The sequence below is a fragment of the Juglans microcarpa x Juglans regia genome, chromosome 4S, assembly GCF_004785595.1.
Source record: "Juglans microcarpa x Juglans regia isolate MS1-56 chromosome 4S, Jm3101_v1.0, whole genome shotgun sequence".
Taxonomy (NCBI): domain Eukaryota; kingdom Viridiplantae; phylum Streptophyta; class Magnoliopsida; order Fagales; family Juglandaceae; genus Juglans; species Juglans microcarpa x Juglans regia.
The window spans coordinates 686,836-705,025 of record NC_054601.1 but is presented as its reverse complement, the minus strand read 5'-3'; the positions used below and the strand labels follow the sequence as shown (position 1 = coordinate 705,025).

General features: G+C 36.7%; 1 protein-coding gene and 1 long non-coding RNA gene across 7 annotated transcripts; one reads left to right on the top strand and one right to left on the bottom strand.

Moving 5' to 3' along the window:
- Nucleotides 1-86: 86 nt before the first annotated feature.
- On the top strand, nt 87-17,846 carry LOC121263699 (muscle M-line assembly protein unc-89-like). Of its 6 annotated transcripts, none has more exons than XR_005940322.1 (15): nt 87-446; nt 7,067-7,270; nt 7,438-7,619; nt 11,540-11,666; nt 11,742-11,939; nt 12,690-12,737; nt 12,858-13,775; nt 13,891-14,001; nt 14,321-14,385; nt 15,603-15,654; nt 15,855-15,941; nt 16,017-16,060; nt 16,787-16,861; nt 16,926-17,589; nt 17,770-17,846. XR_005940322.1 is itself a non-coding variant. In XM_041166740.1 (14 exons), the coding sequence occupies exons 1-14, from the start codon at nt 345-347 to the stop codon at nt 17,353-17,355; spliced, it is 2,631 nt and encodes an 876-aa protein (XP_041022674.1). In that variant the 5' UTR covers nt 87-344; the 3' UTR covers nt 17,356-17,846. The 6 variants fall into 6 exon arrangements, 2 of the variants coding, with proteins under 2 accessions (XP_041022674.1, XP_041022673.1); XR_005940321.1 differs by having other exon boundaries at nt 17,737-17,846; XR_005940320.1 differs by having other exon boundaries at nt 16,926-17,649.
- On the bottom strand, nt 1,493-2,148 carry LOC121263702. Its single transcript, XR_005940323.1, has 3 exons — nt 2,074-2,148; nt 1,658-1,973; nt 1,493-1,575 (listed from the first exon to the last, which is right to left on the bottom strand). It is a non-coding gene; the product is annotated as an uncharacterized LOC121263702 (long non-coding RNA).
- Nucleotides 17,847-18,190: the final 344 nt, after the last annotated feature.

The following is an 18,190-nucleotide window of genomic DNA, read 5'->3' as shown; positions in this document are numbered from 1 at the left end:
ATTGAGATGAGTTAAAATGAATTGAGATAACTTACGAATATAAACCGGACCTTAGTTGCAAAACTTTAGGTAAATAGGCCCACAATATTTTTTTGGTATGATATTTCACAGCGGAGTTCTTTTATTGTTATCGGTATATATTTTCTGCGGAAATTTCAGAAATCCCTAAAATTCTCTCTGAAAAAACTCGAATTTTTTTTTTCTTCTCCAAAGATTAATAGCGCTTTCTTTCGCTGAAATTCGAGTTCTCCTCTCTCGTTCGTGCGCTCCTTAGGGTTTCTATGGTTTGAAATCGACGCAAGACGCCTGATATTTGGAAGGATTCAGGGTTACGAAGCCAGCGAATGGCGTCTTCGGATACAGAACTCGAAGAACAGCTTCTCCAAGCTGGGAATAAGCTCGTGGACCCTCCTTCTTCCGTGGATGACCTCCTTCCTATCCTCGACGTAAAGCTCTGATTTTTCCCCAATCATATTCAAAATTTGTTACCCTATTAATTTATTTAACCCTCTGCGCTATTTAATAAATTATTTTACTTATAAAAATGATCACTTTTAAAAAAATACTCACTTTTTTTCGTCTTTTTATTAAATTCCATAGATACGATTGTTGCCTCTATTTAATGAGATGGGTTCTTGACATTTTAATACCATTGAAGCTTGTGATGTAGGGTTGTGTTGGTTTTCGTCATCTGTGTTATTACCTTTTGTCTTCTATACGTGTTGCATGTTTTCTTGCATTTCTTTTGCTTATTTTCTTAGTTTAGACGGTTTTTTCTGAATTAATACTTCACGGTGCCACTGACGTATATTATACTGGAATTGGTTTGAATTAGGAGTTATGCATGCTGCATAACTAATCGTTTGATGCTAAGCTACTGTGTTTTTATTTGTTTGTAACACTCATCCTTGAAAGTTTCTCAGATGAGGGATCGAATCTTTAACTTCGATGATTTTTATATAAGTAATCGTAGGGCTAGTTTTCTGTAGGGGTGTCAAATCGTGATAACAGGTCGTATTCGTGTCGTGTCAGAGTATATACATTACAGTTAATGGGTCAACACGAACATGACCCGTTAAGGGTTTCGTGTCAAAATTTCAAACACAAACATAACACGGTTTGATAACGAGTTGACACGATACGACCCGTTATGACACATTAAAAAATAAATTGACACGACACGACCCGACCTGTTCCAACCCGTTTACGTTAATGGATTGAATAGACACGATACGACACGACACGACACGACCCGTTTTACCTGATTATAAATTATAAATATAAATAATATCTACAAAAAAAAAAAAAACTAAAGTCTAAAATTACAATCCAAACAAATATCCACACACATTGTAACAATATATTAAAATTACATTTCAAATATAATAAACAAAATACACATAGTAAATATATTAATGTTACAATCCCAAATATAATAAAAATTAAAAACACAAATCCAAACAAATCTAGAAGTTGAAGAATGAGGTGGAGTGTCCTCCAAGCCCTTGCCCTTGTTGTTCTCCAACTCCATTACATCTTCAGTTAACTGGTCCAATTTAACTTCTTCTTGTGTTTCTATTAAAAAAAAGACATCAGTAAAGTTTTATATTATTGAAGAATTACAGTCTTTTATTCAATAAAATAAAAATAATATTACATTGCTCCTTGCCATATAACCAATCTCTAGTGCAAACTAATGCTTCAACAATATCTGCTTTTAGTGCACTTCTAAACTGATCAATAATATGCCCACCAACACTAAAAGTAGATTCAGATGCAACTGTAGAAATTGGAACACTCAAAATGCCACGAGCCATACGAGCAAGATCAGGATAACGAAATTCATTTCCTTTCCAAAAGGAAAGAATATCAATCTTTGCATTTCTTTCTGCCCTAGGTTCATCCAAGTAAAGATCCAATTGACTTTTTTTCATATAACCAGAAAGTTCATCAGGTCTAAATGTATCAAATTCCTGTAAACAAAAAACATATAAAGATATTTTCAAGCCAATATGTGATATGAAACAACAATATAATATAAATCATTAAACAAAAAATATTATTTGATATTACCTCCAAAAAAAAATTATCATATGAAGACTGACTTTCCTCTCTAGTAACTGTGCTATCAGAAGTCGTGGTAGAACAATCATTATGGGAGCACTAGAAGAACAATATTCCATGAAAAGAGATGACATTTTGCTCCGAATATTCATATACTCTATGGAACATTCACCATAAAGCTTTGTATAAGAAAAATCAACAAAATGAAGCTTGTATCGAGGATCCAATATAACTGCTATAGCCAACAACACATTGAACTTTGACTAATATTTCTCAAACTTAGCAAGCATTTTACAACACATTCTCTTCATGTAGTCATCTTCATCCTCAGAGTGCCGCTTTAATGTATAATAAATCGAAAACACTGATGGAAAGGAGAGATTGGCTGTAGGGTATTTCATCCCAGAAAAATTACAGGTCTCTCTATAAAAAACTCTCAATAAATCGTTAATCTTCTGTACTCTTTCCCACTCAGATATTGATGGACAATGCTTAAAATTGGAATCAGTCAACTCCAAATGAGTAAAAGCACGACGATAGAAAAGAGTACTCTCAAGCATAAGATAAGTAGAATTCCATCTAGTGGGGACATCCTGTCTCAACCCTTTCTTGTTATCCAAAGACATTTGATTTGTTGAATCTATAAATTTTACTTTCTTTATTTGTGATCCTTTGACATACTTGATACTTTCACGAACTTTTTGGATAGCAACATCAATCTCTTTTAACCCATCTTGTACTACCAAATTCAGAATATGAGCACAACAACGAAGATGAAAGAACTCACCATCACAAAGAAGAGCTTTCTTAATGTTCAATTGAGTTTTTAACAACTCTACTGAAACATCATTAGAAGAAGCATTGTCTAAAGTCAATGAAAAAATCTTGTGTTGAATTCCCCACTCACATAGCAAATTATAAATTTTTTTCAGACAAAGATATGCTATTATGTGGTGGTGGCATATAAGAAAAGTTCAAAATCCTTTTCTGCAGAACCCAATTCTTATCCAGAAAATGTGCTGTAATGCACATATAACCATCAGTGGTTATAGAAGTCCACAAGTCAGATGTTAGACTAATTCTACCAGGAGAATCATTTAACATGCATTTAATCCTTTTTTTTTCTCGATGATACATCTTAACCAAATCAGCTTTGGCAGTATTCCTAGAAATAATTGGAACATCTGGACGCAAATATTGTAATAAAGATCTCACCCCCGAATATTCAACAAACCGAAAAGGGAATTCATGTTTCACAATGGCAGCTACCAAAATTTCTCTATATTGTTCAGTGTCAAATTTATGAGTGCTTACCGAAATATTTCCACTATTTTGTGATAACATCATCTAACCAATATCTCGTGAACTTCTCCTAGGGCATGTGTCAATGTGACGCTTCATATTGCTGGTTCCATATTTGCTTGCTGCCATGTAAGTAACTCCATACATCTTGCACTTGGCTCGTGGCTTGCCATCATTGGTCTCAGAGTCAGGAACCATTTCAAAAAAAGCCCACACGTTTGACCGTTTCTTTCTTTTTGTTTTAACTTCCTCATTTTGAAAACTTTCTGAGTCAAACGGATCCAAATCAATCATCTCGTCATTTTCACTTGCTGCCGAACTCATCTGACAACAAACGACAAGAACAAATGTAAGAGTAGGACATTATATATAAGGCACTTTTAGCTCAATATGTAGCACATACCAAAGCAAAACACAAAACTTTATGTTCATTTCATTTCCATTTTCACAGATTGCTCATCCTCCCTCAACCAACATTAAACTATTGAGACTCAACATATAGCATTAATCACAATCTCGTATGCTAAAATTTTGAAAATCTATCATTTACAGATAAAACTTATTGAGATTCTCGAAACAATATTAAACTGTCCACACTCAACCAACTGACAAGTTGTTTGGCTTCAATGAGATAAGTATGTCAATTCCTAGTAACTAAATCAACATATAGCATTAATCACAATCTCGATTTCCTTTTTCTTCCCAAGTGAAAAAAACCTGTTCCTAACTTCCTTTTCCCCCTCAAATGCTTTATTTTTTCCATGCAAATTATGCAATGCCTTCTCTGTGAGATATAAGAATTCAGTAGTAGCTAATATACAGATTAAAAAAAGAAAAGAAACAGAAACCGGGAGGGGGGGGGCGGCTATGCAGTCATTAATTAGGGGAAGGTTTTTTTTTTTTTTCAAATTTCTCCTACGTTTTTTTTTGGGTAATTAACCAAACAAACGTTCTAGAGTTCTAGATTAGTGTCGAAAATCAATTGAGATTGAGATTGTGGGAATCTCGAAAAATCTACCGAGTACAACTGTACAACACAACAAAAATCTCGAAAATCAAATTTTCTTACCGTGGGCGACGGGGCACGGCGCGGCGTGGGCGACGGGGCGCTGGCAGCGGCAACTGCGAATCCGTGGTTTAAATCGTGGGGGCGACTCGGCGTCACCGTGAAACTGGAGGGGGGGCGGCGTCACCTTGAGGCGTGAAGGCTGAAGCACACTGGACTATGGGCGTGGGCGATGCGGCGTCACCGTGAAGAGGAGCGGCGAGCCGGTGTGGTCGCGAGGACTGAGGAGTGAGGAGTTTCTGAAGAAGAATGAAGAAGAAACAGAAACCCCGGGGGGGGGGGCGGCTGGACATTAGACTGAGTTAGGGTTTTTTTTTTTTTACTATTTTTAGTTTTAGGTTTTAAGGGTAAAGGGTATAAGGGTAATTTTAAAATTTTAAACGGGTCATTAAGCAATCGTGTCTTAACGGGTCAACCCGTTTTGATCCGAACCCGTTAACACTCAACCCTAACCCGCTTTTATTGTGTCGTGTTTGTATTGGTTTAACGGGTCGTGTCACATATTGCCACCCTTAGTTTTCTGTACACCCCTGGGATTAGTTGGGATGTTGTTCTCAGACAGCCAGTGCCAATAAAAAAAAATTGTAGGGTTAGTTTCTCTGTTAAATAGGTATGCCGTATGCACGCAAAATATATATATATATATATATATATATTAGTTTTAATCTGCAGGTATGCGTGCAGTTGTTTGGCTTCTGCATTAAACACAATGTCACATTAGTAGTTTCTTTGGGGTATTGTCGAATGAGCTGCTATAATCACTAATCAGGACTTGCATTTTCTTCATTATTGCCATCTTTTCCGGAGGAGGGGGAAAAGAGAGAGGGAGAGACATTTCAATTGGAAACTCATGATCTTGGCATCTTCCCCACAGAAATTTTGGAAAGAGAATAATTGACAAGCAGAACTGGATTTTGTACTATAACTTTCCGAAGGAGGATGGTCATGGATAAGCACAACATTATAATAGATGACATTTTTAATTCCTTTCCATTTATATCCTTTTTTTTTTTTTTTGGTAAAATCACATTTTTGAACACCTATGATGCTAAGGGAGGTAGCTCAAGTCGAGGGAAGGGTAAAGGGAGGGCTTTGTGATGTTCGGGTTGAGGATTAGTTTTAAGGAATCTAGGGGATGGGGTCGGGGAGGTGTAATGATAGTTTTCCAATTCGGGTTTGGTGTATTTTGGGTAGGTTTTTATGGGCTTTTGGGTCATTATGGGCTTTCTTGTATGGGTTAGGTGTTTTTTCTTGTATACGTCCAGTGTACTTGATTACTCCTATTGATATATATATATATATATATAATATTTTTACTTATAAAAAAAAAATCACGTTTTTGAACACGACTCAATGCGTTTACCCTTTTTGGGTGTTTGCTTGTTTAGCTATTTAATCATGAACTAGAGAAAGGCTTGTTATTCTTTTAATGTATTCACTGCTATATGTCTTTTTGTGGGGGTGGATTGTATCAATTTTCCATATCCTGGTTGGAATTGAGTTATATGAGAATTCAATCTCCTTTCGGAAAATTGTATCTAGAGGGTGTAATAATTTTTTTATCATATGTTGTTAAAAATACTACGATATTTTTTCCTTTTCTGAAAGTAGTGAAGCCCTATTTTTTAGGCCTTTGCATGAGGTGTTTGGGGCATAAAAGGCATAAATGCCTTCTGTCTGCATATGTGTGAAACTCGTGAGCCTGGATTTGTTCAACATGAGCCCCACTATGAATTTCTAACGTATTATTTCATGAACCCACATAAGATATACTTATAAAAAAACTGAACCCACATAAGATATGTTTCATTTGGAACATTCACAATTTTTGAAATATTAAAAAATTATTGTTGACTCCCTGTAATAAGCTATGAGGATGGTGCATATTCAATCAGTAGCTTAATACTTTATTATAATTTATTTTTTGATCGATAACAAAATCTTATTGAGCATAAAATAGACAAAGGCCCAAGTATACGGGACATATTCTCATGCGCTATTATAATTTATAACTGAGCTTTATCAGCCATGAATGATCAAGTACCTGTCCTTATGTGAATGTGAAATTTTCTTGATTTCTTTAGAGAATATTGCAATTTAGTGTTGAAGAATATTATGACCAGTTCACAAAAATAATAGTGAAAATTATTTTAGGAAGGGAAATATTTGAAAGATTTTCTTCTTTTGGAAAATTTTATAAATGACATGTTATGGGGGTAATTATGGGATACAAGGAGCATGCATGGGTAGAGAATGCAAGAATTGTCTTATGTTCTCTTGCTATTGCATATCATGCTGTTGTTTTTTGATTTACATAGCTAATAGTTAAGTTTCAGTTCGTTTTACATGCAGCATCTTCACTTTTTCTTCTGTTTCATTAATAATGATGCACCTTCTTTTGCAAATGTTTCCAAACAAGTATGCAATTGTTGATCTTTGAAAATTATTGGTTATGAGATTTCTTTAATGTTCACTTTCATGCCTGCATCCAGCATTAGCGAATGGTTAAATTTTCTGTGTCTCAACTATTGTAATGACGGGGGACTGGAAATGGCAAAATTTGTGACTTTTTACTTGTTCTGATGGCCTTGTATTTGCATAATCACGCTCTTTCTTTATCCCTGGTGATTTTAGCGTGTAGAGAATTGTCTGTCAAGAGTGGAACAGTCTCCCACCAAATCAATGCAAAGTGCACTCTCTCCATCACTGAAAGCATTGATTGCTGATAAACTTTTTAGACATTCAGACGCCGATGTGAAAGTTGCAGTTGCCTCTTGCATCAGTGAAATTACAAGGATAACTGCACCTGATGCTCCTTATGATGATAACCAGATGAAGGTATCTGAACTTTGTGGTTGGGATATTTTTGGGGATTTTACCTTCTAGCTAGCTGCCTCGACATTATTATTTGTAAAAACAAATTCACTTATATAAAAAAAAAAAATTATAAAAACAAATTTCCGGTGTTATATTGCTTTTATAATATTTCATTTTATGTTGTGCAGGAGATCTTTCAGTTGCTAGTATCTTCATTTGAAAATCTTTCTGACAATTCCAGCCTGTCATATACAAAGAGGACCTCAATTCTTGAAACTGTGGCCAAGGTCAGGTCATGCGTGGTGATGTTGGATCTTGAATGTGATGCCCTGATCCTTGAGATGTTCCAGAATTTCTTTAAGGCAGTAAGGTTTGAAACGTCACCCCATCTTAAGGATGTTTTATCATTGAAAATATCTGCTGTAGCCCGTAGTGTCTTTATCTTTGTGGAGTCTGAATATCTATCTGACGTGTTTTGATTTGTGAAATGGTACTTACGTATTAGACTGATTTTTTTCAAACATTTGAACTGTGGCATGAGTGGTGCTGTCTAAAACAGGTTAGGCTTACGTATATGTTGAGTTGTTTGGAGTAGTTAGTGAGAGTGTAATTCTTACCTTAGGTCTCGTTTGGAAGGTGAGATGAGATGATCTGTAAATATTATTGAAATGTTTTGTGAATAGCAGTGAAATTGTTTGAGTTGAGATGTTTTATAGAGTTTTGGAAAATGAGAGAGAAAAAGTTGAATAAAAATATTATAAAGTTAAAAAATTGTTAGAATATAAATTTTTAATATAATTTTTATTTTGGGATTTGAAAAAATTGAATTTTTTATCTTTTGTTTGGAAGTTTGGGAAAGTTGTAATGATTGGGTAATGATTAGATGAAAAAATTGACGATTTGAAATTGAAAAATGTTTGTAGTGTTTGGATATTGAGAAAAGATGGGATGTGATGAGATGAGATGAGATAGGATGTGATGAGATGAGATGAGATGAGAGACTTTTTCTATCCAAACTAGGCCTAAATGTAAAGTGTTATATCCATAAAAAGTGGATCCTTAAGGGCTGGTTTGGATTCAGAGCTGAGATGAGATGGTTTTAGATGAAAGTTGAAAAAAAATATTGTTAAAATATTATTTTTTAATATTATTATTGTTTTGAGATTTGAAAAAGTTGAATCATTTATTATATTTTGTGTGAGAATTTGAGAAAGTTGTAATGATGAGATGAAACACTTTTCGAATCCAAACGAGGCCTAAATATGTTGGATACTAAACAACAATTTTATATTTTTTTTCCATGGTTTTACAGCTGAAATTACACTTATGTTAATTATCAAAAGAAGAAATTTCACTTAAGTTATCTTGGAAGACCAATTAGCTTTTATGACAAGATATGTACAAGCCCAAACCGTTTATTATGTACCTTTGTTTGGTAATTCATATAGCTGATGTTCATAAAGACTCTTCTTTTGCTACATCTGGTACACTTTATATGGTTTGCGTGCTAATTTGGTCCCCTCAATAAAGCTTAGTAGGCACAATAAGGTTATTATTTACAAATTTCTGGAGTAATTTTTTTAATCAATTTATTAATGATGATAGTCCAAGTACACAAGATGGTCTACAAGAGATAAGACCTATTTAGGTTGTAGCAATAGAAACAAGAAAGTCATGAAATCAAGGCCATTAAAGTCTATAGCTATGGCCATAGGAATAGAGTTCTAAAACATAAAGAACTAAGTTCCACTAGTGACCGGTCCTTATCTTTAAATGTTCGGTCGTTTCACTCCTGCCACAGGCACCACATAATACAAATATGTACCATCTTCCACACGACTTTGATTTGTGGAATATCTCCTGGATGTGTCCAATTGGCCAAAAACTCAACCACTGTGGTGGGCATTACCCAAGCTAACTCTACTCGGTCAAACGCTTCATTCCACTACGCTCTAGTAATCTCGCAATATGGTAAGAGATGATCCACAGTCTCGTTGGATTTCTTACACATGCAGCACCAATCTAGTATAATCACCCTGCGCTTCCTCAGGTTATCTGTTGTGAAAATCTTATCCAGGGAAGTTGTCCAAGTAAAGAATGCCGCTTTGGGAGGTGCCTTATTCTGCCAAATCCTTCGCCATGGAAACTGATTATTCGGTGAGTGTGTGAGGGACTTGTAGAAGGATCGAACCCAGAATGTACCCTTACCTGCAGGTACCCACCACGACTTGTTAACTCGTTGTCTATTCGGTTTCACAGAATACAATAGGCTAAAAAAGTCCTTGAAGCTGCCAACTTTCCAATCTTGTGCCGCTTTATTGAAAGTGATCTTTCATTGGACTTGATCTCCCGCTAACACCATGAGATCCGCCACTGAAGCTTCTTGATCACAAGCAACCCGGAAAATTGATGGAAAGGAGTCCTTTAGGGCATTATTTCCCCACCATATGTCACTCCAAAATTTTATTCTAGAGCCCGCTCCTAGCATCAGTTTGGTATGACGAATAAAAACCTTCCAACCTCGTTTAATGTGCTTCCAAACTCCCACTCCATAAGCCTCACTCAACTCTCTAGTACACCAGCGGCCCCCCCAAAAAAAAAAAAAAAAAAAAAATTTGCAATCAACTACCAATTTCCATAGGGCATTTGGTTCCATATTATCTCCACAACCATTTCCCAAGTAAGGCCCGATTGAAAATTCTCATATTTCTGATTCCCAACCCACCAGAGGAGATTGAAGTGCATACCTTGTCCCAACGAACTAGATGAAATTTGAATTCATCCCGCACGCCACTCCATAAGAAATCACAGTGAAGTTTTTCAATCCGGGCCGCCACACTAGCTGGAATTGGGAAAAGAGACAAGAAATATGTTGGTAAGTTAGAAAGAGTACTCTTGATTAAGGTAATCCGGCCACCTTTCGAGAAGTACAACCACTTCCATCCTGTCAATCTACGTTCTATCTTCTCAATCGCTGTATCCCATATTGATATAGCCCTTGAGGCAGCCCCCAACAGAAGTCCAAGGTAATCCATGGGAAGAGAGGAAACCTTACATCCAAGCGTACTGGCCCATTTCCGAATGTTGCTAACACTACCAACTGTCACTAACTCTGATTTATCATAGTTCACTTTTAAACTAGACGCTACTTCAAAACATAGTAGAAGTGCCTTCAGTGCCCGGAGCTGGTTTTGTTCCGCCTCACAAAATACTAGTGTGTCATTTGCAAACAATAAGTGAGAGATGTTAATAATACCCCTTTTGGGTTCACCAACTGAGAAGTCAGCCACAAAACCGTTCATAACCAAATTTGATGTCATCCTGCTACGTGCCTCCATAATAATGACGAAGAGGAGTGGGGACAACAGATCCCCTTGCCTTAGGCCTCGCGAATTGCTAAAAAAGCCAACTAGACTGCCATTTATCAAAACTGAAAATCTCGCCGTTGAAATGCACCATTTGATCTACGAACACCATCTCTCTCCCAAATCTGCACCTCCCCAATAATTAAAGTAGAAAGTCCCAATTTACGTGATCATAGGCCTTCTTCATATCCAGCTTACATAGGATCCCTGTAGATCCAAATTTTAGTATGCTATCTAGGCATTCACTGGCGATAAGAACTGAGTCCTTGCAAGTGCATTGTGGTTTCGTAATGATCTTCCCCAATACCTCTCCTAAGCGATGTGCAAGGCACCTTGGAGATGATCTTGTACACCCCATCGACAAGGCTAATGGGCCTATAATCCTTTACCTCTGATGCCCCAATCTTCTTAGGAATCAATGCAATAAAAGTGGCATTTAGAGTTTTCTCAAATCTTCCAGCTGAAAACGACCCTTGGAACACCTTCATTAGATCCTCCTTCACTACCTCCCAACATGTTTGGAAGAATCCCATAGAAAAGCCGTTCGGGCCTTGTGCTTTGTCTTTGACCATTCTTCTTACCACACCATTCTTCTCAAATTTACTTTGATAAGTTAATGTATTCTTTATTTTTTCCCGATTTTCAGCTACTCTCTCTTTCATCCTCATGATTTTGTTTGTTATTTTGGGCGCTTTGATTTTATTAATTTTTTTTAAAGAGAGCTATTCAGCATTAACTTGGTGTAGTTTTCTTTTTACGCAGTTGATTTCTATCCAATTCCCTGATCATCTTTTAGTTTGAATCTCCTGTTTTGAATATCTATCTGATAAGTTATAGTTTCTGTCTCCAGGAAACTTTTTGGGAGTTAATTATGTATTTGTTATTTATTTTTCATTGCTGATGGTTCCTCTTGTTCAAATGTCAGGGATTATCACCCAGAGAATGTCTTCTCATCTATGGAGACAATTATGACCCTTGTTTTGGAAGAAAGTGAAGATATATCTCTGGACTTGCTCACTCCCATCTTAGCTAGTGTGAAAAAGGACAACGAGGTTAGTTATGCAGTGAGCCTGACAATATGCATCTGCCTTCTCAATTTTATCAATTTTCTGACCCTCCATTTCCAGGAAGTTCTGCCTGTAGCGCGGAAGTTGGCAGAGAGAGTGTTCGAAACTTGTGCTGCGAAGGTAAAGCCTTATCTAATGCAAGCGGTGAAAACTTTGGGAATATCTTTCGATGATTATAGTGAAGTTGTTGGTTCGATATGCCAAGAGACATCTAGTGCTGTTGAGCAGAATGAAGCCCATGCTACTGGCAAAGATACGGTAATCTTGTCATTTATTCCAAGATAGTGAAACTTACACTTTTTGCTGTTTCATGACTGTAAGAGAACTTCTGAGTTGGTGCTCCCTCCAAAGCCATCGATGCATAAGTTCTGTCCCTCGTTGCCTTATCATGAATGTTAAAGATCTCTTGATTGGTGGTCCCTCCATAACCATCAACACGTCTGCTCTGTCCTTTGTCTCATAACATTTTACCAGTATTCACCAAGATGTAGTCACTTTCATCTGGCATCACTGTTTCCATTCTACAATCTTACTACCACCGTATCCTCCAATCACCATCTCTTCTCCTAAAACTATTTTCTTAATAATTCAACAGTAAAAATTTCAATTGACTAAGAGATATTTCCATTTAAACAGTGGTTTGGAACAATGCTATTCTCTGATTCCCTTGTTTTATCTGATTTTGGTAGCATTAATGTTGAGATAGTTTGTTGATTATGTAGAAGTTTCGTTTGGTAATTTTGTTGAGGTGGGCTGTCTGAGAACAGGTTCATGAAACATCATGATCGGTTCACATGGATTTGAAACCTATGTGATGTTTTTTACACTTATTTTTTCTTCTGGTGGTTGGGCGGGGGGCGGGGGGAGGGTGGTCATCTATTGAATCGTCGTCTCCTGTTATATCTCTTCCAATCTGGTCAAGTATTCATTGGTGGTTGACTCATCAAAAATAATAATAATTTGCTTGTGATGCGAATATACTCATGCTTCTGTGTTTATATTCTACAGGCTGACAAGAGCAAGTCAGTGAAGTCATCTGTGGATGAGGAAGCCCCGGTATGTTCTTCCACTTATCTTAATGCTTTGTCTTGCTATTAAATTATATCATTTGTTCTTATCTTGAAACTTAAATTTGTGAGCCCGAGTTGTCTTTTATATCATTTTTCAATTGTTCAGGAGGATAATGGGAGATCAAAAGCAATAGCTTTTTCTGAACCAGTCAAACCTGCTATTCAGAGCAATGGTGTCGTACAGATGGGGGAAAATGACTCTTTGCCACATTCTAACTCTGATCAAAAGCAAGACGATGGTCATCATGCTGATCCATCCATAAGTATGAATGCATCGAGCAATGCTGAACCTGATAGTTTGGACACTGAGAACGCAATAAACATAGAACACCAGCCCCAACAAACAACTAGAAGAGGAAGAAAATTTAACTCTACAAAAAAATCAACAGAACCTTCTGAAAACACGGAACCTCCTGACAACTCTGTCATTGATGGTGAGATGGAAACTGAGAAACTGCCAGAGCATAAAAATCACAGTGAGGATGTGCCTAGTCCATCTCCTGAGGAGGATCCACCTGTTGAGGCAACTGGGTCTCCAAAAAATGAAAAAGAGACTAGTACTAAGGTATCCTCACCTAAGACTTTGGATAATGAATCTGGGAATGTTGCTCCCCTATCCCCAAGAGGTAGCCTTCCTGATGAAAGTTATTCCAAGAAGGCAGGTGGACGACTAAAGAAAAAAGAGAGCTTGACTAAAGAGGCTACACCATCAGCAGATGAAGTTTCAGAAAAGGTATCTGAAGCAACAAGTGATTTGGAGCTAAAACCAACTAGACGCACAGGGAAAAAGGTTCCTAGTGAGATTTCTACTGAGAATAAAACGCCGACTCTGGTAGAATCTAAAAAGGAAAGCAGTGATTCAGAGGCAAAACCTTTGAGGCAGCCAGCTAAGAAGGTAGATGGAAGCAGTAAGATTGGTGATGGATCATCTTCAAAGCGACCAGAGGAGAAGAAAAGGCGGGGACAGGGTAAAGTTATTCGTGAGAAGGATGAAACAAAATCTCCTGCCAAGGCTGATGACAAAGTACTTTCTAATTGGCTTTCGAATCATGAGCTTGCTGTAGTGTCAATGTAATGCTCACGATATTTTGTGCTGGACCCTAAAGCTAATAGAAATGTTGTTTCAATGATTTATGTAGGAAATGGTGTCTTCACCGAAGTCAATCACAAAATCTACCAAAGATGATCATCACTTGGAGGAGACCCCTAAGACAAATTCCAAGAGAAAGCGTACTCCAGGCAAAGAAAATGTATGTATCTTTGGTTCGCAAGGCTGTATATATTTTATTTCTTATGGTTTTAGCTTCAAAATGAAATTTCTAACTGGCATGATTTATTGTGCCTATCATATTAACGTGGGATATCCTCCATGAAGCTGAGTACATTGTATTTTGGTATCTTTTACCCCTATTGGGGTGTTGAAATTACTTTTGGCATTGGGTTCTTTAAATATTTCCAATGTTAAGTAGTTTTTTCAATTTCAAAGTTGTCAAAGAATTATCTGTGCATATTTTTGTACTTACGATTTAACTAGAAATCAGTTCCTTATTTGAGTGGTTGCTATCTCAGGATTCTGATTATGGTGAGAACTTGGTTGGTTCAAAGATTAAGGTTTGGTGGCCTAAGGATCGGATGTAAGTACTGTCGTTATCTTCTATGTGTTCTCAATTGGAGATCTTCATCGATTAATCTTTTAAATGATGGCTTTTTGTGACATTGTATATCTTATGTTTTATATTTTCTTAATTTATTTTCTAATCCATTTCTGGAAAGTTTGTAAATTAAACTGTTGAATGCTGTGCATATGTGTATGTTCGTTTATTCCCATAGTAGAATTGCTTAAAGTGGTTTTCATTGAGTGTTTATAAACAGTATTATTCAATCATTTTAAGGCCCTCAAGATTTTATAGACTCAGTCATGCCATTGTTTTTTTCAATTGGGGCTTGGTTTCTTTCATGATAACTCATTGCAAAGTTGTCTACTATTTATTACTAAAATCTTGTCAATTTTAATTCATCATCAACCCAACAAGCTTTTGTTGTATATCATACCTGGTTTCTTTTTTTGTTTTGATAAGTAAGAAATTTGTATCATACCTGAAAATTAAAGCTACTTTCAGCGAAGACGGCTTTTCACCTTTTGGGTGTTTGTTAAAATTTGGTCTATATGGAGTTATTATGTTTCATCTGGAAGGGGGGAATATGAGAAATTTTGTAGTTGTAAAAGTGAGATGAAGTCGTAAAGGAGAGAATTACAGCATTGGTGGCATTTATGATGTTTGGCCACAGTGCAGTTTAGAGGTGTTGTATCTCAGATTACTTGGAAAATGTAAATCTAAATTACGAATGAGGTTGAAAAGAATGAGATGATAAAATGGTTCTTGGTCTCAATTGGGAAGTTGAGTAAGCAGTAGCTTTTCTGGGGGTTTGTACATGAGAAAGCGGGTGTCTTTATTTGGTTTAGAGTAGCTTTAACATCAGATTTATGTAGGGGATTTATGTAGGGGTGTGATCCCAGTGGATCCTAGTCCTTTATATCATGGCTGTCACACGGACATGCAAGCTCCTAGACCTGGTCCCTTAAAGGTTATTTTATTCTGATTCTAGAGTTGTAACTACTTTCATTATAACAGTAGTGTCTTGATAACTGCGCCTAGTTTCAACCTTGGAACCTGTATGCTGTATAATCTAACCTTTTGCATTGCCTATTAACTGAACTCTGTTTCATTTTGTTGTTGCTTTTATATTATGCTCTGGAGAAGTTTGGTCCTTGATGGGGAAACTTCTATTACGTGGATTTACAAGAATGTTGAGTTTGTTTTCCCTTACGTTTTATTTTGTAATTTTGCAGGTTTTATGATGGTGTAATTGATTCTTTTATTTCTAGCTCAAAGAAGCATAGGGTGAGATGCCCATTATACAAGCCCCAAAGACTTATCATCTTTTGTGATCTCTCTCTCTCTCTCTCTCTAAGTGTACACGATTTACAAAAAATTTAGATTTTCTCAAACAATAAATATATTTTTTTAAAATCTTGTATGTTGCATTTAGTGTTGACTTTTATTTGTACTCATATTGGATGTGCTGTTTGGATTATGTATAGGTATTATACACAGATGGCGATGAAGAAGTGTTAAATCTTAAGAAGGAAAAGTGGGAATATATTGGAGGTGACTCTGGGTCAGATGGGGTGGGTGGCTCCCTGATTTATATTTTGTAGCTTATACTTGTGTTCTTGAGTGATGCTGATAAGATCTGTTGACAGGAACAAGTAGCCGATCAGCCAAGTCCTGATCCTTCCTCTGAAATGTACGTATTGCCTACTTTGGTATTGACCTTTTAGTCAAGAATTTGTTGCATTGCGGTTTTCTCTTGAGATGTTCTAAAATTTGTGTCATCGGTACTAGCTGTCAAAATTTTGCAACCCAGAACCTATTTTAGCAATTTGTTAATTCTGTCCCATTACTTATATGACATGTATCATATGGGATGTTGAGCTTATAGAATGAATGGATTCCCTTTCTGACTGCTCTGGCATGGTGCCACATAGTGGCATGTGCAGTATGGCAGTGAAATTATGAAATGATTTGTTTTTTATTCCTTAAATGTGAATAACCTACTGCATTTTTTGCATCCCTTTCAATTTTAAAAGTTACACAAATTTCTACTGAATGAATCAAACGAAAGTGTCTTATTCTTGAGCTATCAACTTTATTTCTTGTTTTTTTTTTTTTTATACTGCCCAATTGGTTTCCTTGTTCTCTTGATTTGCCATAGCAAAGCCTTTGGGTTTAGTGGCAATCTCTTTTGATTTTATGAGTTTTTAGTTGCATTAATGCATCCTTCATTTTTCCTATATATATATATATATATATATATATATATATATAAGAATCCCTTCGTCTAGTGGTTGTCCTTTATGCAAAGTGGCTTATATGTTTGGCACCTGAGGCTTTCTGATTTGTATTCTTCACAATGTTCTTGCTTGGTCATTATATAACATATGCTCTGCTCTGTTTCCATCATTATTTGCAGGCCCCCTAAGAAGAAAGCAAAAAATAATTCTGATGAGCCAAATAAGCAAGCGAAGATGGATGCTTTACCCAAAAAGTGAGTGCTCTTTTAGTGATAGACTTTTTCGTGTTATTTCTTTGCTGGCTTATAAGGGTTCCAGTTTACTTTCTAGGGGTGGAGGTGCTTCTTCCAGCAAATCCAAAGGCACATCTTCAAAATCTGGTCATAAATTCCGTGAAGGCAGTGAAGTTGATGGCAAGTCCAAAGATGACTTTCCCAAGACTGAAAGTAAATCAGAGAATGCCAATAGTGGCAAATCGAAGGATCGAACATCTAGAAGTGGCGGTAGTAAATCAGTTGGTCCTGCTCCTAAATCAGGTGGGAAATCCAAGAAAAATGATCCCAACACACACAAGATTGGCAAATTCAAGGATGACAATACCAGCACACCTAGAGCTTCCACCAAGTCCAAGCAAAACGTCGAAAAGACTGGAAAGTCCAAGCAAGACAATCCCAAGAGTGCCTCCCTTTCCAAGGACAAAAACCCAAAAGTGGTGGTAAGTCTGGTGTTAGTGGTACTGGCAAGATGAAATCAGGCGGTTCATCAAAGGCAAAAGAGAGAGAGGATATGAAGGATAATTCTACTGATTCTGCAAAGGTGCCTAGAAGTACTAAGGGGAAGTCACCAACTTTGTCGAAAGGAAGTGACTCGAAGACTGGGAAGAAGCGCCGGAGGGGAATGACAGGGAAGTGATTCCGCCCACCACCCTCTCCAGCTATCTTTGATATCTGAGCAGTGCAGTTAACATTAAGCTATCAATTAGGTATTCTTCATCATCTTTGACATAATTCCGAGATTGCAACTAGCTTGTACTCCACCACAGGTAGCCTAGTTTATAGTTATTTTAGGGTTTAGTTAGTTTTTTCCTTTATTATTGTTTTAGTTGGTATTTACGTTATTTGGCTGACAGCACTGGAAAACAATGGCCATCTCTTTTTGTCAGAAATGCTTTTTCACAAGCAGTGTAATAGATTCAACAATCAAAACTAGCTGGCGGAATGACAACACCTCTTGATCGTACTAGCCTTCTTGTGCCAGGTTTTTGTGAGCAACTTTTACAAGGTTTTTGTGCTTTAACGATAAAAGGGTTCTACGATCATTACGGCTGTAAGTTGGAACACATGGTTTTGATCACAAAACCTCCTCACACATGTACAAAATCCGACTGTCTTCCTACATTTTCTCTTCTCTCATTGTTTACCTGTTTTTCACTAATTTATAGGCGACCTTCCTGGTGGCTGGAAGAATGCCCTTCACTTCTATTTAGACTCGCAGTACAATTTCTTTGTAGAATTAATTAATTCAATAGGTTTCACTTATGTAGAGATCGCGATGATCCATTAATGCCCCCCCACCACGTACAT